Source organism: Sminthopsis crassicaudata, chromosome 6, assembly GCF_048593235.1.
Source record: "Sminthopsis crassicaudata isolate SCR6 chromosome 6, ASM4859323v1, whole genome shotgun sequence".
NCBI classification, from domain to species: Eukaryota; Metazoa; Chordata; class Mammalia; order Dasyuromorphia; family Dasyuridae; genus Sminthopsis; species Sminthopsis crassicaudata.
Window position 1 is genome coordinate 248,310,182 of NC_133622.1, and position 24,843 is coordinate 248,335,024.

Here is a 24,843-nt window from a genome sequence, read left to right on the forward strand (position 1 = left end):
GCACTTCCAGCCCCGCTTCTGTGAAAAAGGCCTTCCAAGAGCCCCCCGCGCCCCCCCCCCCGTCTGGGGGTCAGGTGCTCAGCTGGAGCCTCGGAGGCTGGTAGCCCAACCCCCTCGTGTCACAGAGGGGAAAATGAGTCCCTGGGAAAAGGACTCAGGGGGACCCAAGCCTAAGAAGCTGCAAATGGGAAATAGGACCCCACAGTAGGAGGCGTGAGGACCCCCGGGGAGCACGAGATGTGAGGACCCCGAAGCAGGAGGTGTGAGGACCCCTGGGGAGCACGAGGCGTGAATACCTCGCAGCAGGAGGTGTGAGGACCCCCGGAGCAGGAGGCGTGAATACCCCGCAGCAGGAGGTGTGAGGACCCCTGGGGAGCACAAGGTGTGAGGACCCCCAGGAGCTCGAGGTGTGAGGACCCCGCAGCAGGAGGTGTGAGGACCCCCGGAGCAGGAGGTGTGAGGACCCCCGGAGCAGGAGGCGTGAATACCCCGCAGCAGGAGGTGTGAGGACCCCTGGGGGGCACGAGGTGTGAGGACCCCACAGCAGGAGGTGTGATGACCCCTGGGGAGCACGAGGTGTGAGGACCCCCAGGAGCTCGAGGTGTGAGGACCCCGCAGCAGGAGGCGAGAGGACCCCATGAGCTGAGAAGTCACCTCCGCCAGCCTCCGTTTTACGAAGGACCGTGTCTCCTAGGGAGGAAACAGCAGATCAGGAATTCGAACCCAGGCCCCCTGACCCTCTCCCTCCCAAGTGACGCCTCCGGGTCACACAGCAATGGGCATCAGAGGGGGGACGTAGACCCCCTCCCCCATTCCGAGGTTGGTAGAATAATACACTGAGCTGGCCCTGAGGGCAGAAGAGCCCGGCTGGGAGTGTGTGACGGGGAGTTTCCTGGGAATGGGACTGAGGGAGCAGGGAGGCCCCCCAGGTCAGGGCCATCTGGGTCCGGCCAGCATCGAGTGCCCCAGCCCAGGCTCTGGACCCCCTCCCTTCCCTTTACCGCAGAGTCAGGTGACCCAGTCCGAGTCCCTTGCACTTCACTCCTAGGTCTAGCTCTGGGGTCATTTAGGATCCAGGGGCTGATCCCTTTTCTCCTTGCGGCGGCCTCAGCTCCTTCCCCTTCCCAGACACAGCCCGCTGTGGGCAGTGACGCCATCAGGGCTGGGGACAAGCGGCTGGATGCGGGCCAGCTCCCCCAAGGAGCGCCCGAGGTCAGGAGCCACCCCAGGGGCTGCTACCAGCTGCGGGAGGGGCCCTGTCCCACTTGTTGGAGCCGGGACAGCTCCGACAGGGAAGCCGAGAGGAGACGGGGGGGGGGGGGAGGGGGAGCCAAGGGGGCGGGTCAGGAGACCTGACCCAGGCCAGGAGGACTAGAGGAGCCGTCTCTCCGATGCCCTCCACCTAAGCCATTTCATTAGGGGAAGGGAATACTCCCTCCGCTGGTGCAGATCGCAGCCCCTCGGTAGTTGATGGCCTCTGAGGGTTGTGAGAGCCTGGGCTGCCCTTTCTGGCTGAGACCCGTCCCCGCCCTGACAAGGCCTTCAGGAAGACGGAGTCCCTCCTCCGCAGGATGAAGGGCGAAGACCTTGGGGGGGGGGGGGCAAGGGAAGGGAGAATATGATTATTATTTATGCTAATAATAGGAGGAAGGGTGGGGAAGCCGGACAGCTGGCGGGCTCCGGGGAGATTCTGACTCGCGTGGCGCCAGTGCCCTCTCACTCCGAGCGGCTCCCCGAGAGACGGGTTCTGCGTGGGGTTCACGGATGGGGGCTGGGGAGAGAGTCGGCGCGTCTGGGAGCCTGGAGCAAAATTACCTCTTCTCCCACTGAAATGGAGCATTTCCGAGGGGGGAGGGGTCTGACCGGGAGTTTGTGGGGCTCCCGGCTGTCTGAGAATGGGCCCAAAGATCCCCACTCCCCACACACGTACGTGGCCCATTAGTAACCAAGAGTAATTAGTGCCTCAGGCCAGAGCCGGGCTGGCGGAGGGAAGGCCCGGGGCTGAGCTGCCCGCCAGCCAATCACCGAGGCCGGCGCCCCCCCCCCCCCGCGGAACCGGGGGCAGGGGCGGGGCCAGAATGAGCCCAGTGTCCGCCAGGCAAAAGGAGGCTCTTTGTGGAAGCGCCCGCCGCTCCTCCCCCTCCCCCCACCCCCGCAGGGGGCGCCGATCTGGACCCAACCGCCGTCTGTCAGCAACTATTATAAGGAGAAGGCCCGGCGTGGGCAGAGCCCAGGGCGGGGCCGCTGCGCGGGCCCGGGGGGAGGCGGAGGGGAGCTCAGGAGCAGAGATTTGAGCAGGGATTTGCACCGTATCTACAGGTCACGTCAAGGATCCCAATGCCCTCTGGCTCTGGAGAACAGTGGATGTGAGTGTGTGTGAATGAGTGTGTGGATGTGACTTAATGTATACATATGTGGATTAGTGTGAGATTGTATGTGTGTGTTTGTGTATGGATGAGTGTGTTTCTATGTGGCTGAGTGTATGTATTATGTGTGTGTAAGTGTATGTGTGAGGGAGTGAACTCAACCGCTCAAGTGTGTACACACCATCTTCTCTGGCTCTGAGAGAGAGATTCCGGGCGGTGGCAGCTCACCAGCAGCCCGTGGGGGGGGTGCCCATTGGCCCCTGTATTAGGGGTCAGACGCCCTGCCTTAGACTGGAATCCCAGCTTTTCTCTTCAGCACTTGTGTGCCTTGGGATGTCACTTCCCCTAGTCTCCTCCCTTATGAGAGGTATGGCCTAGATGGCCCCCAAGATGCCCTCTCACTCTAGAATGCACCCCAGGCTTGGGCAGTGGGATACTAGGAGCTTTCCGGTTCCCCTTTCCCCTTCTTTCTGCCCCTCCCCCATTTAAGATGCCGGTATGGCTGATTACAGGATCACAGATTTAGAGTTTACTTAATCCAATCCGCTAGTGATTTACCAAGAATGGAATTGACTTGCCCAAATCACAAAATTAGTAAATGGCACAGCCAGGATTTCCGCCTCAATCCTCAGAACAAAGCCAGTGGTCTCAGTGGACCCCAGTGGCCCTCCAGTCAGGGAGATCCTCCTCCCCCCCCCCCCCCACACCATGAGGCTTTCAATGAATCAGAAGAGAGTCCTCTTCCTTCCTTCCTTATTGAGCAGCTCCTCCATGGAGGGGGCCACTCCCTGCACCTGGAATTTGAAATGCACACACTTAACTTCTGGGGGGAGGAGGAGTCAGAGAGGTGGACCAGTGGCAACTTCTGTGCTCATCTGGAGTTTATGTCCAGCTGGGGGAGGCTCAGAAGTTGGGGAGAACAGACTCACCCAAACGGGAGAAGGAAAGGAGACACAGTCAGCCTCGATGTCTTCTGGCATCCAAATGGTTGGGAGCCCCAGTAAAGAGGCAGTTTCATTCTTTCCCCCTCCCCTGCCTCACACCATTCTGGGTAATTTCATATTCTGAATCTGAAAAATGCTTCTCTTCCCCTGGGCTCTCCACTTCCAGAGGTGGTAGGATGGCAGATGTTGAAATTCAGAAGGCTCTTTAGGAAGGAGCACATAGAACGTCAGAGCTGAGCCATCCCTTAGAACAGAGGGTGTCCAAGTTTGATGGGATCCTAGAATACAGGATGGCAGAACTGGGAGGGACCTTCAATCATTTAGTTCAAATTTTCAGTTTATAGAGAGGGAGAAAATATTATAATCCTATCTCTAGGTCTGCACTCCCAGCACTATAATTCATGAGCCCTCATCGGTGTGTTTTCTTTAGCAATCGGCCAGTAGAGTCAATGACCACAAAACAAGGCATTTATTGTAATAATTTGGTAAAAACAATAGCTATAAAGCATCTCCCCTCTAAACCTGTTCCCTCTCAATTACACACACTGTTTGGGGGAAGGGGAGGCTCCGATTTAAAATATGGACCTATTGAGGCATACATGCAGGATTGCACATAAAGCAAGAGCAGTTTACAACTCCTACTACTGTGGGGCCTGGAAGTCTTTTTTCTCTGTGGAGTTCTCATGAAAACTGTCTCTGCTGGGCATGGTGCTCAACTGGTTCCCAAGGGCTTCCCTCTGTTGTTCAACTATCCATTGCCAGGGCCACTTCTCTCTTGATTCCATGCCTTGAGGTTGCTTCCTTCCTTAAAGATCATCTTTCTGTAACTGAGTCTGTCTAGACTCTGTGTTTTTTTTCCCCAATGATGCCTTGAACTCTCAAACTGCTGAAAGGTGAGCGTCTCTTAGGCCATTGCTTGACACCGTGGCCAGTGTGCAGTGGTGTTGGGTGGGGGAAAGAGAGGGATCTCCTCTCTTCGGGAATCTTGTGAGCTGTGATATTCCACCCCCCCAATTCCCCAGGCCTTAGCTACTGAAAGCATGCCGAGATATGGCTAATATGTTTGCTCAGCCAACCCTCTTGTTCCCTTCTGACTCATTCAGAAACTTGTTCATATTTTGTTAAGGGTTCCGTAGGTTCTGACACATAATACTTCATCAGCTCTGCTACCTGTTTTTTCTGTGTTGACAATCAACTGTGTTGAGAGAGAAGGATGTGATTTCCATGACATCAGATCTCTGCATTAGAATGCACAAAATATGTCTAATAAACAAGGTGAGCTCCAGTTGCAAATGCAAAGAGGTCTGAACTGAGACTTGGTTGGAGGCATCTAATAATAGCTAGCATTTAAGTAGAGCAAAGCTTTGTTCCTGTCTCATTTGAGTCTCATAACAACCCTATGAGGTGGATGCTGCTATTATACCTATTATTCAGACAGGGAAACTGAGGGTGGAAAAAAGCCCAGATTCCCATGGCTAGTAATTCTCTGAGGTCAGATTTGAACTCAGTTTTTTCCAACTTCAAACCCATACATGCTCTTAACCAGTGTACCACTTAGGTGCCTTTGGTTCTGAAAGGATAGATAGATAGATAGATGGATGGATAGATGATAGATAAATAGATATAGATAGATAGATAGATAGATAGATAGATAGATAGATAGATAGATAAATAGATAAATGGAAGGATGGATGGATGGATGGATGGATGGATGGATGGATGGATGAATAGATAGATACTCTTTGTAGACAATAATGTCTTGGCTCACTGTTCTGGCAAACTGTATATGATCCTTGGTGTTCTAGAGTACTCTCAGAGATCTCAGAATTTTACTATCATTAGTTTGAGCTTCCATCAGCTGTGTTATTCCAATCACTCTTTTTAAAAAAAAAAACAAAAAAAAAAAACTTGATACTATCTAGTTTTGTTTTACACAAGTGTTTCCCCCCTCAATAGTATTTTTCCCCAATTACACATAAAGATAGTTTTCAACATTCATATTTGTAAGACTTTTCTCCCTCCCTCCTTTACTTCCCCCTTCTCAAGACAACAATCTGTTACAGCCAACCACTCTTTGATATTAGGGCCCAGTGCCTAACACTCCAGATTCATTTAACCAATTAATACTGGCCAGATTTTACAATGGAATATCTACTTTGAAGATACAAGAACAAACCGAAAACCTCTCCTGCAATGTTGTAGGTGGGCAGGGATACCCCCTTGTATCCCCCCTCAGTCTCTGGGTAGTTAAAGCTCAGAGTAGTTCTGTTTCTACTTAGCACCCATTCGGCTGTGGTCACCTCCAAAGGCAGCAGCATTATCGAGGTGGGATGAATCCTCATTTCAGTTACCACAGAGAAAGCTGAACTCCCCATGATCACTGACTGCCCACCGAAATGCTGGGGTCCCCCTCCAGACCTTTCAAACTTCAAAGTGATCACCCCGAATCCCTTAAGCAGTAGCTATGAGTCAAGGAGTTGGCTAACTTACTTTAATGATCATTTCATTCTTCAAAATATGGAGGAACTCACAAGGAGGAACTTATATGCTGGATCTGATTCACATCCATAAGGAATCGTGTCCTTGAGAGGAAAGGACCACGACATACTAGAATTTGTAAGAGAGAAGCTGGGTACAATCTGCCATGCTCATTCGACTTCAAGGTTTAACAAAGGGGTGCCGCAGTGCACAGAGCCGGGAATTCATCTTCCCAAGTTCAAATCCAGTCTCAGACACTTCCTAGCTGTGTGACTCTGGGCAAGTCACTCCACCCTGTTTGCCTCATTTGTAAAATGACCTGGAATAGAAAATGGTAAACCATTCCAGTTATTAAAAAAAAAATTTTAAAAATCAACCAGAACCAAATGGGGTTACAGAGAATTGAACTTCTAAACAACAGCAATGAACTTTAATGAAGACAGCCAGCAAGAAAGCCTTCGGGCAAGGATGACTACTTTGCTCTTTCAGTCCAGCCAACTATCTGCTGGCTCAAAGATTCCTTTGAATCCCCAGCACACTCCCCTTATCAGGCTTTATTCTCTCCAGTCATTCACATCCAGCAAGATGTCTGCCCCCCAAGGAATCTAGACTCTCCAGACGCTCCCGGTTGGCCTGAAAATAAGGGGCACCAGAGCAAAGGTGCGAGTCAGCAGGAGCCTTGACATGGCTCCTTCATCCCACGTTCTTTGCTGCGCATACCTGCCAGCAGCAACATTCCTGGTTCTTGTGCAATATTACTGTTAGCGACGAGTCACCCTTCTTATTTGTCTTTCTCAAATTTCATCCCATTAGATTCAGCTGGACTTTCTCTCTTGTCAAGATTTGTCTTTAGAGATTCTCGCCATCCTCAGGGAAGCTGTCCAGAGCACCACATCAAAATGGATTCCTTCTGGAGAGTAAGGTCCTTCAAGATGCTTGTGTTCCAGATGACCTTGTACTGATTGTGTTGAACTCTATCACACCCCAGGACCTCTGAAATGAGAGCCGCCCTCATTTATGAGAGTTCCGTCTCTCAGGCTACTCAGGAAAAATGAAGTGGGTGAAAAATGCTTCTCACTCAGACTCTCTGGCATGTTCAGGTCAAATGAGACAGTGTGTGAGACCTTGTGCAAACCTTAAAGTGTTCTTTAAATATTATTATCATCAATAAGATCATGCTTGTTTTTTCTCATACAGCATGACGAATGTGGAAATATGTAGAGAAGAAATGCACATGTTTAACATATATTGGATTACTTGCTATCTGGGGGAGGGAGGTGGAGGGAAAGGAGAGAAAAAACTTGGAACACCAGGTTTTACAAAGGTGAATGTTGAAAACGATCTTTGCTAGGAAAATAGGAGGGGAATGGGATGTGGAAGGGGGAGGGTGATAAAAGAGAGGGCATATTGTAGGGAGGGAGCATTCAGGAGCAAAACACTTTTGAGGAGGGACAGAGGGAGAGAGAATAAATGGGGGAAATACAATTAATAATAGTAATTGTTAAAAAAAAAATCAAAGCAAGTGTCTCTGATGGAATATTATTGTTCTCTGGGAAATGATGAGCAGGATGCTTTCAGGAAAAAAAAAAAAAAAACCAACCATCTGGAGATGTACTGTATACAAAGTGAAATGCACTGTATACAAAATAATAGCAATGTTCTAGGATGACCAGCTGTAAATGACTGTTATTCTCAGTAGTACAGTCATCAACACCTACTCTGAAGGACCCATGATGAAAAATCCTATCCATACCTAGAGAAGGAACTGTATCTGAATACAGATCAAAGCATTCTCTATCACTCAATCTCTTTTTTTTAAACTTAATTTTTCTGGAGGGTTTTTATTTTCATTAGGGTGGGAGATCTTTCACAACTTGACTTTTATAGAAATGTTTTGGATCATTTCACATGTGTTAGCAATAAAATTCTGTCAGAGATGCTGTGTGGCTGCCAACCATCAGTGAAGAATTAGACCTAAAGGGCAGCGGAATAGGCTGAGCTACAGGAAAGAAGGTGGCAACCTTTGACAAAGAAATGTTCAAGAAAAGTGACACAAGGGGCAGCTAGATGGCACAGTGGATGGACTGCTGGCCCTGAAGTCAGGAGGATCTGAGTTCAAATCTAGCCTCAGACCCTTCCTATTTGTATGACTCTGGGCAAGTCATTTAACTCCAATTGCCTCAGCAAAAAATAAATAAATACAAATGGTCAAGGACAATTAAAAGAAAAAAAAAAAAAAAAAGTGACACAAAGGACTTGAAAGCGATGCCTCATTGGGAAGGGAAATGATCCAGTCCTATGATAAGAGAAAGCAGTACCCAATGAACAGCCCATCTGCTCCACTGGCATTTTTATTGTTGTTTAGTCATTTTCAGTCAACTCTTGTGACCCCATTTGGGATTTTCTTGGCAGAGATACTGGAGTTATTGGCTATTTTCTTCTCTTAGCTTATTTTACAGATGAGGGAACTGAGACAGACAGGGTTAAGTGACTTGCCCAAGATAATACAACTGGTGAATGATGGAGATTGGATTTGAACGCAGGTCTCCCTGACTGCAGGCTCAGTGCTTGAGCTTTGGCTTTAGCTTTTTTTAGATGAAAAGAATTTAAATCTTCTCTGGTAAGGGAGAGGCATACTTGCCATTGTACTCCAGTGTATGCTAGCAGAATTGAGCTCAGTGAACAAACACTTCAGCTGGAGACCAACAGAGACTTCCCAACAAAGACAACACAGCATACAAGCATTTATTAAATGCTTCCTATATTTCAGGCACAATACAAAGTGCTGTAGATATAAAGACAGCCAAATACACACATACACACACACACACACACACACACATTTGCCTTTCTTTTTATCTATACACACATAGGTGTGATGGAGGAACCCTGAAACTGTCCTTCTTGACCTTTGGGTTGAGCCCTGAAACTCTCCTGAGAGGGAGCCACCCTTCCAGGCAGTTAAGTGATTTCATTAAGGCCCAGGCCACTCCCTACTTAGCTCCAACTTAAGTGGTCTCAGTTAGCTGGAGAGCTAGATTTCTATCAATCCCTACTGAGCTGAAAATTGGCTCAGGACAGCTCCCAGGAAGTGGTCTCATCTAGGCCAGGGGCACTGACAGCATTGAGGGCATCTCATTCAATTGAAAGCTCAGTTTCAGATTCCTTAAAAAATGGCAACTTGGGGTATATTTCTTGGCAAAGGCCCCAAAGCAGGACCATGCCTTGTCAAGGAATTTTTCTCTCTCTCCTTGGCATAGTTTCCTGCCAGGACCCTGCCCATTGTGAAGAGACCCCCTCTTCTCAGTGTTAATACCCCTTTTATCTCTCTCTCTGCCAGGATTCCTCTGCTAGACCTTTACTCCTCTGTTAGGACCTTGCCACTGAGGAAATCAGCCTCCTAGCAAAAGCTGACTTCTTGGTGCCAATGAATTTCCTCTTGCCAGTCCAAATTTTTGGGTTCGTGAGTTCTTTCATGTTGGACCTGCACCGACCAGAAGGGGTTCCCACAACTCTGTGACTGCCACTAACCTCATCATGTACACACACACACACACACACACACACACACACACACACACACATTGTTTGCTTTTGCTCTCAAGAAGTTCATATTTTAATGGAGAAGAAAATAAGTGGAAATATATAAGGGATATACATAGCAGATGGAAGGAAATCTCAAAGAGAAAGTGATTAGCAGTTGGGGAGGGGGAGGCAGAAAGGCCTCTTACAAAAAGGGAAGTTTTGGTTGAGTCTTGAGGGAAGCTAAGGTGACTGAGAGGTAAAGGAATGGAGGGAGATTATTCCAGACATGGTGGTGAGAGTTGTTAAAATTCCCTTAGGTTGGGTGCACAGGTTCTTCATGAAAGAATTCATGAAACCCGAAATATTAATGGCAAAAATGGAAGTTTATTATTGGATAGGAAGCCGGTTTTGGTAAGAGACTGACTTCTTTAGTTGTAAATTCTGGGATAGCTCTCTGGAGGCCTCAGGATCAACCAGAATCAGGATAAGCAAAAGTCCTTGGTCTTTAGGGGGAGAGGTGAAGGAGATGGACAAAATTTCCAGGAGTTTTGCCAAGGATCCCTCCTTGATTCTAGAGTCCAGAATCTCCAGAAGTCTCCACGCTTTTCTCCTCATCCTAAAGCCAAGTGAAGTTCTCTTTTCTCTCTCACTCCATCCCCTAATCCTTACCTACAATTCTCTTAACCCAAACATTGAGCCAGCATTAACTGAGAGAAGAAAAATTCCAAACATAGGCTAATAGAGTTTTGTCCAATAGATAATTAGCCTTAAGTGCTTGGTTGTCTGATTCAAGCACACCTTTTAAGAGCTTCAGCCCTCTACATCTCCCGCTTTCTTTTGTTTTAGAACACAGATGATCATGCCATCCCTGACTTCTCAGGAAAGGAGGTGAGAACCCCAAAAAGGAGGTGATCACCCCCCCACACTTCTCAGGAAGGGAAGTGAAAGCACTAAAAAGGAGATGAAAAACACCAAAGGGAAGTGGAGAGTCAAGCCAGATATTGCTAGCGGGTTTCTGGGCTGAAGGGTCTTACTAGAAACAGGTATGTACAAACCCATCAGTATGAGAGGTATTACACAAGCACATAGCAATAATGCAGAGGCTATTAGTGATGACTCTCCCCACAGTCACTGCAGGCTCGATGTGGTGTAACAAACATGAATTGTACATGCAAGTAGTGATATAACAAACAATATAAATCAACATGGTATTGTAAGAGATTTCCAGAAGTCCTAGAAGGAGGATATGTAAACAACAGTCACACATATACCTTCTTCAACAGCCAAGAGATAGTCCAAAACCAATTTATTGTCCATTGTTTCACATGTCAGGGAATTCAATGATCCCTACAAGTTTTTGAAATCCTGCAACAGTCTTTTTATGTGTTAAGAATCCAATGATTTCCTGCATATTTTGAAGTCTTGCAACAATCTTATTGTTTCTCAGATCCTGAGGATTTTCAAGTCCTACAACAATCTTTTCATGTCTCAGGAGTTTCAAGTCCAACAATTTTTGATGTCCATGAGTCAAATGCCATAACTGTCATGCTCTTTCAATCAGCAATGGAACCACCCAATGTTTCTTGGATCTTCTCCTTCATTTCAAGGGTCTGCTCTGTCTCTCTCTGATGGACAAGGTGAATACGGCTTGTTGGCACCCATCTGATCCCTTCTCCATCTGTGGAGATACAAGCAAACCCTCTCCCCTAAGCAGTTAACGTATCTGGTCCCTTCTATTCACCACTTTCTGAGTCTCTCCACATCACCTGGTAATTATCTAAAGATACTGGAGCTGTTCTCACTGGACACTGCCCTTCTGGTGGGTTATGAAACCTGTCAGCAAGAGCCAGTGCATCTTTATCAAAAACCAAAAAATGAATAGTGTAAAGACAGAAATTTAAAAGTTCTTTAGGGTTATCTGTGGCTCCCCCTTTCTTTTGTTTCTGGAGGAGCATCTGTTTCTCCTCTCTACTGTTGCCTGTCCTTGAGGATTAAAAGGTATGCCAGTGGTGTGTAAAATCTTATACTGTGTACAAAAGTGTGCAAAATGTTTAGGAGTATATGCAGGTCTATTATCTCTTTTTATTGCTTGTGGCACACCCATAATTGTAAATGCTTGTATAAGGAATTCAGTGACCACTCAGGTTGTCTCTTTTGCTGAAAAGCAACATGGATACTACAATATGGATAAAAAACAGATGACCAAAAGATTTATAATGGGTCACATCCATTTGCCAAATTTCATTGGGTCTCAAATCACGAGGGTTCTTCCCTGGAGGAAGCCTAGGAGCCTGGAAAGGAAGGCAAGCTGGACAGGCTTTTACTATGCTCCTAGCTTCCTTTCTTGTTATCCCAAATTGCAAATGTAAAATTCGAACAGCCTGATGATATTTAGAATGAGATTCTTGGGCTTCCTGAAATAAAGGAGTTTTGGCCAACATGGTTAGAAGGCTATTTGCCTCTGATTTACCATCAAAAATAGGACCTGGAAGCTCACTATGAGTGGACATGCAAGATATAAATCTTACCTGGATGCTTTCTCACTTGCTCTTGATGTTCCTTAAAGAGCTGATATATATTGGAAGCTACAAGTTTTATTTGAACTGTGGCGATTCTTTGTACCACACCTACTGAAATAGGCTGAATCAAATATTATATCTATATCTTCTAGATAATAAGTAACACTAGAATGATTGCATACAATTCATTCTACTAAGTGGACTGAAAAGGAGTTCTGACTACTCTCTTTATAGTTAAGTCACAAGAGTATACAGCACAAATGTTATGTTTGAAAGCATCTGTAAAGATAGTTGGTCCTTTAAGAGGAACTTTAGAAACTTTTTCTTCAAGAATCCATCGCCAATTGTGTAATAACTGGGTTATCTTTAATGGAGACCCATTTGTAAAATTTGGAGCCATAGTTAATAAAATTTGCCATTCTGAGATGGTTTCACAGCATACATTAACTTGTGCATTAGTATAAAAGGTGTATATCTTGTCAGGTCTTATCCCAGATAATTATACTATTTGCTTAATGGCCTTTAATAAGATTCTAGCCACAAGCACTGGGTAAGGAGTAAGGCTTTATTCTGGTTGTGCTGGGAGGTTCACCTACTCTATCACACTGTCTCCTTAATGAAGGACTGCTATGGGTGCCTCTTGTGTAGCAAAAAATTATATTTCCAAGGGTTTTTGAGTGACTCTTTCAACCACATTGGATAAAGCCAATTCAACCTCTCTCAAAGCCTCTTGTGCTTCTTTTGTGCTGAGTTTAAAGCACTGTCTCCTCTTAAAATGTCATATAATGGTTGCAATTTACAGGTAGTCAAGCCTAACACTGGATACATCCATTGGATATCTCCTATCAGTTTCTGGAAGTCATTTAAGGTATTTAGCTTCTCTGTTCTTTTTTTATTATTAATTTTATAATTATAATTTTTTTTACAGTACATATGCATGGGTAATTTTTTTTTTTTTACAACATTATCCCTTGTACTCACTTTTCCAAATTTTCCCTTCCCTCCTTCTACTCCCTCCCCTAGATGACAGGTCATCCCATACATAATAAATGTGTTACAGTATATCCTAGATACAATATATGTGTGTAAAACCAAATTTCTTGTTGCATGGTAAGAATTGGATTCCAAAGGTATAAGTAACCTGGGTAGAGAGACAATAGTGCAAACATTTTACACTCCTTTCCCAGTGTTCCTTCTCTGGGTGTAGTTGTTTCTGTCCATCATTGATCAACTGGAAGTGAGTTGGATCTTCTCTATGTTGAAGATATTCACTTCCATCAGAATACATCCTCATACAGTATTGTTGTTGAAGTGTATAATGATTTCCTGGTTCTGCTCATTTCACTCAGCATCAGTTGATGTAAGTCTCTCCAAACCTTTCTGAATTCATCCTGCTGGTCATTTCTTACAGAGCAATAATATTCCATAACCTTCATATACCATAATTTACCCATCCTCTAATTGAAATTGATGGGCACCCATTCATTTTCTAGTTTCTAGCCACTATAAAAAGAGCTGCCACAAACATTTTGGCATATACAGGACCCCTTCCCTTCTTTAGTATTTCTTTGGGATATAAGCCCAGTAGTTAGCTTCTCTGTTCTTAAGGAGAGTTTTTGTATTGTAAGCACCTTAGGGTATACCTCATATCTTAAATATTGAAAAGGAGCATGTCTTTGAATTTTTTCTATAGCTATATGCAGTTTGTAGTTCCTTAGTGTTTCTATGGTCTTTTGTAGACATGCTTCTAACTTTTGTTCCTCAGGTGCACATCCCAATATATCATCCATGTAATGTAATAACATTACTTTTGGAAATGCTTTTCTTACTGGATTAAGAGAAACAGTCACACACACACAGTAGGGCTGTTTTTCATTCCCTGTGGCAAAACTGTCCATTCATATCTTTTATAAGGCTCAGCTAAGCTAACGCTGGGTATTGAAAAGGCAACTCATATCCTCCTTATCTAGAGGGATAGAATAGAAATGATCCTTAATGTTTATAACCCAAAGACGCCATTCTCTAGGCCAGTGGTCCTCAAACTTTTTAAATAGGGGACCAGTTCACTGTCCCTCAGACTGTTGGGAGGGCCGGATTATAGTAAAAACAAAAACTCACACTGTCTCCGCCCCTCAGCCCATCTGCCATAACCCAGCAGGTCATATAAATGTCCTCAGTGGGCTGCATCTGGCCCATGGCAGTAGTTTGAGAACCCTGCTCTAGGCAATTGAATAGGAGATGGAAGTCCAGGCTGAAGAGTTCCCATAGTTTCCATCTGTTCATTTACTCTTCTTAGATCAGTCAATATCCTCCATTTTCCAGATTTCTTTCTTACAACAAATATTGGGGAATTCCAAGGACTTAGAGAAGGCTGTAAGCATCTTTGGTCAAGTTGCTCCTGTACTACTATGTCTAATAAAGCCTGAATTTTATCGCTATCTAAAGGCCACTATTCTACCCACACTGGTATATTGGGATCATTGGATTCCCTAACATATAAAAAGACTGATGTGGGACTTCAAAAACTTGTGGGGTCATTGGATTCCCTGACACGTGAAGCAATGAACAATAGATTGGTTTTGGACTATCTCTTGGTTGCTGAAGAAGGCATGTATGTGTGACTGATGTTTACATACCCTCCTTCTAGGACTTCTGGAAATCTCTTACAATACCATGTTGATTTATATTGTTTGTTATATCACTACTTGCATGTACAATTCCTGTTTGTTACACCACATCAAGTCTGCACTGGCTGTGGGGAGAGTCACCACTACTAGCCTCTGCGATATTGCTATGTGCTTGTGTAATACCTCCCATGTTGATGGGTTTGTGCATACTTGTCTTCAACCCAGAAACCTGCTAGCAATCCCCACTTCTCTTTGGTGCTTTTCATTTCCCTTCCTGAGATGTCAGGGAGGGCGTGATTATCTCCTTTTTAGTGCTTTCATCTCCCCTCCTGAGAAGTGGGGGGGTGATCACCTCCTTTTTGGGGTTCTCACCTCCCTGAAAAGTCAGGGATGGCGCGACCACCTGTGGTCCAAAACAAACATTGAGTGTCAAATGCTGGAACTCTATCTTCCCAGAAATCAGCCAAAGTCAGGATCACTAAACGTCTTTATTCTTGATCTTTTACCGTCACCCTCCAACGCCAGGTCAGGAGTGCGAGAGAGCCAGAGTTCCACGACCCAAGTTTCTCCTCCTACTTCTACTCCTCCCACAGAAGTCACTTCCGCCTCTTTGTCCCACCAATCAAGTCAGCACAGAACAGCTGGGGAGGGTCAACCTTCAAACAAGTTAATAGGGAACCGGCCAATTGGCAATTAGTCTCACGTGCTTCATTATCCAAGTGCTTTGCTCAGTTCTAGCCCTTTACACTGGTGGATCAGTTTTCCATTGGATAGGAACAGGTGAAAGTGTCGACAGGCCTTCAATAGCAGCCCTGCCTAAAAAACCGAAGTACTCAGTTGTAATCCTAATTGTTGTCAAATGTCTCTTCCCCACAAATTGGTAGGGAATTTTTCTATTAGAAAAGGAGTAAAAACTCCTGTTTCACTTTCAAATATCCGTATCATAGGGGCAGCACTAACTTCAGCTTCTATCCATCCTCCTAAGCCAGACATGCAGGTGTCTGCCTTAATCTTTGGCCAGTGCCTGGGTCAGTTGGCACCTCTAATAACTGTACGCTCTGCACCCGTGTCTACCAGTCCTTCTAATGGTATGCCATTTATATAGATGGTGAGCATAGGTCGGTCAGCTGTCACAGCTGCTGTCCAGTATATTCCTGGATTTTGTTGCTTGGAGTCAGAATCTGGGCCACTATCACCAGGTTGCTTATTAGGAGTCTGTATCAGTAAACCTGATGCTACTACTTCTCCTGGGCAATAAGTCACACATTGTCTACCTGTGTTAGTGACTGGGATATTATCTACACCTTCCCCAGTTTCCCACATCAGTGTTTGGATGTTAGGGTTAGAGTTAGAGTCGGGAGAGAAACTTCCTTTTAAAAGGAATCTTGAGGCTTTAGATTGAAAAGGAAGCCAAGTTCCCAGGCCTAGAAGCTTATCGATATCCGGCCCAGATCTCCTATTGGAATTAACAGCACTTAACTTATCTGGGGGGATCGCAGATCAAAAGGGATCAGTTTCAGAGTGATAATCTTAAAGAGACCGGTTTCAATAAAGGGAACAGTTTCCCTCCCCCTTCAATGGGAGACTTGTTTCCCAAGTAGAAACATTATGTATCTACTTGGGCCACATTGTTGCCTGTTTCTTTCCTTAGGTATCTATTCCTCCCAATGGCATTATGGTTCCCTGTGGTAGAACTATCAATTAATTAGATGTAGGGTCTGATATATAGTTTCAGTCCACATCCTTTCAGGTTGCTTTAGGAAACAATATAAACATTTGTGGAGACTTGGGAGCCTGAGTTTGACTAATTACAAACCACAGAGCCCTTTGAAGCCAGAGTAGCTACAAAGTTACCCACTTGGGGTCATCAATTAGTTTCTCAAGTCCTCAGCGCAGGAGGTGAGAATAGGCAACAGTGTGATGAAAGACAGGGGGTCATTGCTACCTCAGTGTGAGCCAGCAGTGATAAGGCAGACTGAAAAACTAATGGGAGCGTAGGTTGCATAAGCAATGACTCATGGGTATGAGAATGTAGGTAAGCACTTTATGAGCCCCTAAGTTATATAAATGCTAGGTACCGTTATCATCATGATTACAATCACTGCAGTGTGCAATTTACAAAGTATTTCACATACATTATTTCATTTTACCCTCACAACAACAATGGGAAATACTATAATCATTCCCGTTTTATGGATGTGGAAGCTGATTCAACAGAAGTGTCTTAGGGTCATAACATCTTAAGTGTTTGAGGTAAGGTTTGTCAAGACTTCCTGACTCCCTCCAGAGCTCCAGGATGACAGCCTAACCTCAATGAGAGAACAGAAAACAACGCACATATTGGAGACCGGGAGAGGAACTGGCCCTACGAGTTCATTGAGATAGGGAACTTCTGGGTGAGGGATTTCCTTGATTCCAGTGGCCACTTTTCTCTGCAACTTAGAATCTCCTTAGTTGCTTCAAGCACCAGAATCAGGGAGCCCCCACTGGCTTCAAGATCAATGTTCTGTTTACAACAGCTGCCTCTCATACTAATAAAAGAGTAATGAGAACTCAGGTTTCTATAGTGCTTTAAATTTGAATTATGAGTCATTTGACTTGCTCTTCAAAAGCACTTAAGTAGCTGCTATTTCTTATCCCATTTTACAGATTTAAGGAGCTCCAGAGGAGCCAAGTTGGCTCTGCCTCCAGCAGACTTACTCCAAACTACACAAAGATGTCAGATACTCGATCAGCATTTGCTGTATACCTTTATTGGACAAATGGAGAATGTGAGCAATGAGGCAGGCACTATTTTTCCTTTGCTCAGTGCCTAGTTATACAGTAGGTGTTTAATAAATGTTGAGTTGATTTGACTCTGAGCCTTCAAGCCCAAGTTCATTTGGAGATTGGGTAAGAATTCACAGAGGGATTTGTTCAAAGTCACACAGAAAGTGGGAGATGTAGCCACTTAAGGCCTTACTAGACTGGGTGCAGCCCATGGCAGTGATTCCTGTTTCTAGGTGTAGATAAAGGCAAAAATGCCCATGGCAAAGCAAGCATTTAACTACCTTGTTAAATTTATTTTTTTAAAAAAAGAAAGCATTACACTCATCTTCCTACTCATTCTTGGCATGTCTGAATTCACAATAAAAGATGAAGACATCACAAATCTATGCCCTGGTAGAGCAGAGCAAAAGGACTTGGGAGACACAAAGGCGACAAGAACTAAGCCAAACTGAGGCTGGCCTGACCATTAGAGACCTGGTGAGATCAGGAGTCTGTGGGCCAGATCAGTTACTTGACCAAGGTCTACTGGTCTACAGGCCCAGTCTTCGAATCTTAGTGTGTCTCAGTCTAGAGGCCAGTGTCCTTGCCCTGCGCTTTCACAGTGTGGGGCCTTAGACTTTTCTGCCAGGGCATGCTGCTTGTTTGTTCAGGTTCTGGTTTAATCCTCAGCCCAATCCTTCATCCAAGGATAAATGAAAGGGATCCAATTTCTTAAAATGTCCACAAGAAAGTCCTCAGTCTTTACCAATAAATCCTTCCTTTATTAAATAGAGATTATCTTACATTTCATTTAAAAAAGGGAGCTAGAAGTGAGCCAGCAGATGATGTGTCTGCAACAGTCCTGGATCACAAGGGCCAGGTGGGGAGAGGGGTCCCTTGGGAGGAAAAAGATCCTTCAAAGGACCCCTGGGCTCTAGCTACTCCCTCCAGGGACTCCCAAGATACCCCCACCCCACCCAGACCCATCCCCCGAAGGGGAGGCCGTGTCCCACCCACGGACTGATGCCAGGGCTAAGTGCCCTGGTATATCCTTCACTCTTCCATATCTGAGGAAGCAGCCATTCTGCCAGGGAAGAGAGCTCTCAGTCCCCAGGTCCTGGGAAAAGACATCTCGGAGGCAGGAAATGGGCCTCCTTCCCCCCACGAGCGTCTTCCCTGGTTGGCAGGGCCCCCTGAACAGACTGGGACAGGTGGGAAGCCTCGGAGTTCAAGCTGTGAGGGCCCAGCTCCCTCTGGGGTGGTGGGGGCGGGGAATTACAGGAATAGGAGATGGTACTGAGGCTGGGAGATTATACAGGAAACCCATTTAATCGTTGCAACAGGTGGCCACCCGCCACCCGGCTGGAGGTGGAAGGAGGGGGTTGGAAGCTAGGGGGCCCAGGATGCCAATGGAAAAGGGGGCAGCATTTGAAGCTAAGGGATCCAGGATGTCAATGGAAAGGGGAGGTGGGGGTTGAAACTAGGGGTTCCAATGGAAAGGGGGGGCAGAATGTACACCTGGGAGTCCCAGGATTCCAATGAAAAGGGGAGAATGGTTTGAATCTAGGGGTCTCAGGATGCCAGTGAAAAGAGGGCAGGGTTTGAAGCTAAGTGGCCCAGGGTGCCAATCCTACTGCCCAGCTCATGGTGTGGGCCCAGATGGAGGTAGGGTCCTGAAGCATTCATTTACCAAGGGGCCTTTTTGGGGAGGCTCGCTTGAATTCCTTGGGCTCTTGTTGGGGGGCTGTTCCACACTGCTGCCCAACTCTCCTGGCCCCCACAGCGGACCTCTTACTAGGCTCTCCCCAAAGCCTTTAGGCCGAGTTCCACTCAGTCCCTGCCTGGCGCTGAGCCCGTTAAATTCCTCAGGGGAAGTGAGTGTCCTATTTAAAGGTAAGAGACTGGAGCGGCTGATGGGAAAGAGCTCCTTCCCTCGCCCTCGCCCTTCCCCCCCCTTGGCTGGCGCTGCCCGGTGCCGTGTCTAATCCCCAGCCTGGAACGATTGTCATTCGGGAAACGGCAGAGATGGGGACCCTGTTCCAGCTTAGGCCATGGCCCACGACAGCCGGGAGAGAGCAGAGCTTTCTGGGGCACGGAGGGATGGCAAGTCTTCCTGGCTGAGAGCTGGGCTGCCCCTAAAGCCCTAGGGAGGGTGACGGGGATGCCCCCGGGTCCAGCAACACACAAATGGGGAGAGGGGGGACACGAGACCCCCCATATCTTCAGAGACTGCCCCCATCACTAGTGGTGAAAGGAGGCAATCCAAGCACCTGGCCCACCGGGAGTCCTGTGCTTTGCCCAGGGTCTCTGCATGTGGCCCTTGCCCAGACCTGAGCCTGGGGAGCAGCTCAAGGCACCCAAGGGATGATGGGGAGGGAGGACAATGGGGGATGTGAGTGCCGTACTTGAACCTGGGGGAGGACCGGCTGTCTTCCCTCCCGAGCTGAGCTCGCCACCTGCTGGTGAAACGTCCGCAGGAATGTCCCAGAGGGACAAATAGTTTCCTGGGGTTAAAGAGGCCAGGGAGCCAGGAAGACAAGGGGAAAGGCTTCTCTGACAAAGAACAGAGCACACCACGAGGGGGCGCTGCTCACCACTGGCCAGGAGCCGAGACCTGACCTGGCCATTGCCCACAGTGGTTACTGGGGGGAGGGCCTGGGCCCAGGGAGTGGGGGTTTGATGTCCTGTTTTGGAGGGGGAGGGAGGGGAGAGCAGGCCCAGAGGCCCGGCTCCTTTCCTGAGCTCAGATACCCTCCCCGGCTCTTTTCCTTTGGGGGGAGAAGGCGCTGGTGGGCTGGGGAGGGGCTGCAGACCAGACCTCCTCCCTGGAAGCCCAGAGACCCCACTCCACCCCGGCATCTCCCATGGGTCACGAAAGCCTGCAGGCCTTGTTCTTGTTGATCAGATTTTTTTTTTTCTTCTTTTGGAAAATTCACTGCATCGGGCGGCGGAAGCAGCAGAGGGCCCCGACACGGCTCCTCACGGAGCCCGGGCCTTGGAGCCCAAGATCCAGCTGAAGGATCAGCTCCTCTCTGCGCCCCCTCCTCCCTGCAGGGTTTTCTCCAGGGTCTCCTTGCTGGTGGCAGCCCTCCGCGGTAAAACCTTCAGAGGCCGGAGACCCATCCATCATGTCCTTCTGCCTCAATCAGAGCAGCCCCCAGCCCAGTGGCCCTCTCCCCTAACGCACACGTCCATCTGTGTCCCTGGAGCCGTGACCTTGGCACTAGACCTCATTCGGGTAGAAGCCCAGCTTGGCCAAGGACATCTCTTTCCGAAGCCTCATGATCTCCCAGAAGATCAATTCCACTAGAAGACAGAAGAGAGACACCGAGTCAGGCCCAAAGCACCTCCAGTCCAAAAAAACCCAAAATCCTCCCATAATGCTTGAGAACAGCTCAAAGGTCCAGTTACAAAATGCTACTGAGGGGTTCCACCAGGGACCCGTGAGGGAGGGCAAAGGGTGGGTCCTATCCTCGGCTGGCAGGGGATACTGAGGCAGAGGAGGAGAAAGTGACTGATTCGGGATCACTCTGAAGAGCTAGCAAATGTTAGATTCATGTGACCAGTATCTCCAGGGACATGAGTCAGAGCAACACAGGGCCAGGAGTGGCCTTAGAGGTGGGGAAATTGTGGCCCAGAGATAGTAAGAGCCAGTTCATGTTGGGAGGCAGAAGTCCTGGATTCAAATCCTGCCCATGAGGTGTGTGGGACCCCTCTGCTGCCCCTCCCACTTTGAGGAGATTCCTTCAGAAGTAGGACTCCAATCCAGGTTCTCCCGCTTCAGGATCACCTTCCCTCACGGCCCCCACCACCCAGGACGACCCAAGTTCTTAGAAGACGGTGACTGCTTTGCCGTTACTTGGGCGTCCTGCCCCAAGCCCAGGATCTGGCAGGTGACCATGTGTGCGTCCGGCCCACGGTCTCATTATTGTAATGGACGGCCCCTCCTGCCACGCAGCCAGGAGTCCCAAGTGGACGTTAAAACATTGGGGACCGCTCTCCTGGGGCCACCTGGGGCATGTGGGGGGGGCCTGAACCCAATTATTCCCGCTAAGTTGGCTTTTTCTTCATTAAATGGCAGGTCATCTGACCTGCTTCCCTACCTTGCATTCAGTGACTGTTTAATGTCTGCTGATTTTACTTGGGTCTCACTTCCCCAATCTGTAAAATGGGGGAGCTGGGCCAGAGGATTTCTCTGAGGTTCCCTCAGCTCCATTGGATGCTCTGATTTAGGATTGTTTTTAATGTTTGCAACCTGAGAGCCTCTCTCTGTTACCTCTCCAGGCCCTTTCTGAATTCCAGCCTCCCGCAGCAGCCGGCTTTGAGGGCTTGGCCCTGGGGGGAGCCCTGGGGGGGGGCAACAAGCAGGCCATGCAAATCTCCAACATGGTCTATAGGGTCTATAGTTTGAGGGACTCGCCCAGATCACAGCCTTGTAAACAGCAGCACTCGAACTCAAGCCTGCGTATACTTCACACAGCGGACCTTGGATATTTGCTCCATTGAACTGAACCTCTCAGGGAGGACGGCTGGAGAAATGCTAGTGCTCCCATCTCACAGGTGAGCAAACTGAGGCTAGAAAAGCTGGATTTAATGGCCTGGAGCACCACTGGGAATAGAAAGGTCACCAGGAATCCGGGCCAGGCTCCCAGGAGGGGCCCTGGGGGGCAGGGTGGTGCAGGGAGGGGCTCGTGAATCCTTCCCTGGGGGATGATGGAGATGGGGAAGGCAGCTTATCTAACTTATTCGAGGGGTGCTGAGTGCTCTACCCAGGGGACGGATCACCTGCCCCTCTGCTGGGTACCACGTGGGCCCCGTGCACTCAGTGCCCTCGCTGCCCGCCAGGGGGCGGCCCCGTCCCTCCCCGCCCCGCCGCTCACCGTCCTGCCGCACCAGACCCTGCTGGATGTAGCGAATGTAGGTGAAGAAGTTACAGACGGCCGTGATCTGCGAGAGAAAAGGGGGGATATGGAGGGGAGGCCGGGGGAGAGACGCCCCCAGCCGTCCGAGCCCATGGCTTTGGATGCGCGCCCGAAGACGCAGCAGCCCCGCCCAGTACACCCAGGCTTGGCCGGGCCCTCCCCGGGCGCTGACTCCCCCCCAGCCCAGACCCCGAGGGGAGCCCAGCCGGGAGACAACGCCCGGTCACCGTTTGCACCCGGGTCTGGCCGGCCCCGCCCTCCCCGAGGTTACCCAGGGTCCCGCTGACCCGCAGTGTGTGAGTGTGAGTGTGAGTGTGTGTGTGTGAGTGTGTGAGTGTGTGAGTGTGTGTGTGTGTGTGTGTGTGTGTGTGTGTGTGTGTGTGTGTGTGTGTGTGTGTGTGTGTGTGTGTGTGTGTAAAAGCCTCCTCAGGCCCGGCTGAGAACTTGCCTCCCGCCCGGCCCCGCCCGGAAAATTAGGGGCCACTCCCCCCCCTTCTCCCCCCTGCCCAGCATCCCGGCCGGCCCTGGGCCAGCAGCGAGGGGGGTATCAGAGGACTCACCCTGGCCCTGCAGGATGGCGAGATGTAGTAATAATTCTCAGAATCTCCCAGCCTGATGCGGTGCCGGCAGGTCCTGGACAAGCCGCTGAGCGCGCACTTCCTGGGGGGACAAGGGGGGCCGTCAGGGAGGGGCCGCTCGGGAGGACAGGAAGAATGGGGAGGGGGAGGGGGAGAGAGAATGGGGAGGGGAGGAGGGGGAGAGAGAATGGGGAGGGGGGAGGGGGAGAGAGAATGGGGAGGGGGAGAGAGAATGGGGAGGGGGGAGGGGGAGAGAGAATGGGGAGGGGGGAGGGGGAGAGAGAATGGGGAGGGGGGAGGGGGAGAGAGAATGGGGAGGGGGGAGGGGGAGAGAGAATGGGGAGGGGGGAGGGGGAGAGAGAATGGGGAGGGGGGAGGGGGAGAGAGAATGGGGAGGGGGGAGGGGGGAGGGGGAGCCTCCGCCCGGGAGGCCTCACGAGCCCCGCCCCTCCAGACTGGAGGACACGCTGACCTATGGAGGAAGGCCAGAAGCGAGGGGTCGGCTTTTACCAGGAAGGAAGCCGGCAGCAGGCCCTGAGCCCCCAGCCTCGGCCCCTTCTCTTTAGCGTGGAGCCGCCCACACACACGGAGGGCCAGCCAGGCTGTGAACCCCGCAAAGTCTCCCGGCCATCGCCCTAGAAGAGCCCACTGCCCGAGGCCTCCTCCTCTGCCTTTCTAAACAGATAGACGGACGGACGGACAGACAGACGGATATACACACCCAGGAGGCAAGCGCTCCCCTGCGCTCTCAGGCCCTGCCTTCTTACACTCATGGTGAGCCGGGCTCCTCCCTTCCCCCAGCAGCCTCCCCACGCTGGGCAGCCCGTACACCTACTAGCTGTGCGGCCCTGAGCAAGGCCCTTAGCTCTCTGAGCCGTTTCCTCACCATAAAAGGAGGCAGACACACAAGCCTCTGAGGTCCCTTCTGGCCCCCCCTCATACCCCTCCTAGGTCGCCGAGTGAGCCTGGGGGTCTTAGGTGAATGTTACGATTTTGCAGAATGAGCCATGACATCATGGCCTAATAACAAAACCTCTGAACTTGGAGCTGGGGAAAAACCAGGTTCAAATCCTCTTCCCCCTTCCTCCTCACCTCCATCTCCTCTCCATTAAGACTTAGCTCATGGGACAAGCCCCATACTGACCCTACAATCACCAGTGCCCCCCCACTCCCAAATTATCATTCATAAACAACATTTATATATTGTTCAACAAATAATAATTCATAGGTAATAATTCGGGATCCACTTTTCGGCATACATCATACCTTGGACTCCATCTCCCACCTCCCTGCCTTTGAACTGGCAGTTCCTCACGCCAGGAATGCACTCCCTCCTTGGCTTCCATCTCTAAAAACCCCCAGTTTCCTTCCAGGCTTACCTGGGGCCTAACCCCCAGTGGCTAGTACCTTTCTCTCAAAGTCACCTCGTGTCAATTTTAATTTGACTAAACTAGAAACTCATTCTTATTTTGACTCCTGTCTATACAGTCCCAGTGCCTAGGATCTGGGATTCAGTGGGTGCTTAATAAATGCTCGTTACATTCCTGTTTGTTAAAGTAAAATGTATGTTCCTTGTATCCCCAATGCCTGGCATGTAGTAAGCACTTAGTAAATGCTTATGAGGGGGCGGCTAGGGGGCACAGTGATAGAGCACCAGCCCTGAAATCAGGAGGACCCCCCGAGTTCAAATCTGACCTCAGACACTTAAATGGACAAGTCACTTAACCCCAATCGCCTCAGCAGTAAATAATAAATAGACGCTCATTGCCTGGGAATCCAGGCCGAGGCTGCCCAGGGGAAGAGCACCACAGACAGATTATGGGTTAGTAAAGTCTGAAGGGGATTTAGTTTTGGGCAGCTCACTATCACTTACGTCATGATCTGGGCCCGGAAGCCACTGCAGGAGAGAGAAAGGGAAAAAAAAGGACAACGAGTCAGGGCTGGGCGGAAGACGGGAGCCCTGGGAGTGGCGGGGCAGCCAGAGAGGCTGGGAGCCCTCCCAGAGGGCAGGAAGACGTTGGACCGGTCACTGCCCTGCTCCTGACCCCAAGGGGCCCCCGTGGGGAGGTGCCATCCCACCTCTCTACGGCCCTGAACTCCGAGGCCCTTCCACTTCTGGTTTTCTGTGCCCAGAAG

The 24,843-nt window shown here is 49.0% G+C and overlaps 1 protein-coding gene and 1 long non-coding RNA gene across 2 annotated transcripts in view; one reads left to right on the forward strand and one right to left on the reverse strand.

Annotated features, from left to right (window-relative positions):
* Nucleotides 1–9,387: 9,387 nt before the first annotated feature.
* On the forward strand, nucleotides 9,388–17,439 carry LOC141547108 (uncharacterized). The gene is made up of 3 exons (XR_012483511.1): nucleotides 9,388–10,356; nucleotides 12,635–12,700; nucleotides 17,109–17,439. It is a non-coding gene; the product is annotated as an uncharacterized LOC141547108 (long non-coding RNA).
* Nucleotides 17,440–20,098: 2,659 nt separating this feature from the next.
* Nucleotides 20,099–24,843, reverse strand: part of RAB3IL1 (RAB3A interacting protein like 1) — a 29,654-nt gene continuing 24,909 nt past the window's right edge. The window contains 3 exon segments of the mRNA XM_074275488.1: nucleotides 20,099–20,513; nucleotides 22,088–22,154; nucleotides 22,690–22,789. Of these exon segments, the coding sequence (XP_074131589.1) occupies nucleotides 20,431–20,513; nucleotides 22,088–22,154; nucleotides 22,690–22,789 (250 nt within the window). The 3' untranslated portion in view covers nucleotides 20,099–20,430.